Here is a 1,419-nt window from a genome sequence, read left to right on the forward strand (position 1 = left end):
GTTTGGTTATAGAACGTTATATTTATTTTACGTAATAAATTAGTATACGTACATTTCGCTTATTGTTTTCTATTTAGTTTGTGTTACAACTCATCAAAACAACGAAACACAACAATAACGATTTTATAAATTGTCAATAGTGGTTTTATAGGTAATCAAGCTGCTGCTGCTGCCACAGATGTAAAATTGGCAGACAGATGTAATATTAGTAATACTACTACTACTGCTACTATTACTACTACTGCTAATACTATTACTACTACTACTATTACTACTACTACTACTACTACTACTACTACTACTATTACTACTACTACTACTACTACTACTGATGCTGCTGCTGCCACAACTACTACAACTTCTAGCTTTACTGTTGATTTTACTATGACTAACGATAATAATAATAAATTGTAATTAAATAATAATAATAATAAAAAAAATAATAATAATCCCACCAATAAATCTTGGTTGTCGCCTTCAAGAGTTCGATCGTAGGTCAAGGGAACTTTAGAAAGAGAAAAAAAGTGAATAATCAAAATCAAAATCAAAATCATTATTTATAATATTATTTATAATACTATTTTTATCTTAAATTTTCATTACCATTCATATCATTTAATTATTCCTTAGTAGTAAAAATCGAACCATAACGATTATTATATAGCACACATACAAGTCACACAGGCACATCTCTCTCTCTCTCTCCTCTCTCTCTCTATATATATATATATATATATATATATATATATATATATACCGTCAGAAGAGTGGGATCTTTGGCTTTTATGACTCTGTTAATTTTTGGCAAAAAAATTATTTTTTAACATCTACAATATCTTCACCATCATCGTGATCATCTTCATCAACATCATCATCAACATCATCATCAACATCATCATCAACATCATCATCTTCATCATCATCGTCATCATCTTCATCAACATCATCATCAACATCATCATCGTCATCATCATCTTCATCATCATCATCATCAAACATACTCACAGATGTTTTACTGAGCGCCGGCGAGCCATTAACACCACCACCAGCGGCATAATCGCCACTCCTGCCACCACCAGTACCACTAATATTTCTGTCGCTACCATTCTTACTACCATCAACGGCTGCACCATTAACACCGACGTCACCATTTCGACTACCACTACTGCTTTTCGCGTCACCAGTAAGAATGACGTCATCATCGCGACTACCATTACCACTTTCAACACGGCTACCACTGCCGCTACCACTACCACCGCTTTTAGCGTAGTTACGCCTTGCAGCTGGTGTAGGCGGGAGAGCTGATTTGCTAGCTGTGGCTGTCGCGTTTGCAGTAGACGATGTGGCCATTTTGGTACGTTTAGCTGTTTGAAATTTTGTTTGAAAGTTGATAGTATGCGTGCCTGTGTTTGTGTGTGT

General features: G+C 34.9%; 1 protein-coding gene across 1 annotated transcript; it reads right to left on the minus strand.

Moving 5' to 3' along the window:
- Positions 1–813: 813 nt before the first annotated feature.
- HELRODRAFT_184719 (hypothetical protein) lies at positions 814–1,350 on the minus strand (the record flags this gene model as incomplete). Its single annotated transcript, XM_009020144.1, has 1 exon — positions 814–1,350. One exon carries the CDS (start codon positions 1,348–1,350, stop codon positions 814–816), a length of 537 nt encoding a protein of 178 aa, XP_009018392.1.
- Positions 1,351–1,419: the final 69 nt, after the last annotated feature.

The sequence above is a fragment of the Helobdella robusta genome (assembly GCF_000326865.2).
Source record: "Helobdella robusta unplaced genomic scaffold HELROscaffold_2646, whole genome shotgun sequence".
Taxonomy (NCBI): domain Eukaryota; kingdom Metazoa; phylum Annelida; class Clitellata; order Rhynchobdellida; family Glossiphoniidae; genus Helobdella; species Helobdella robusta.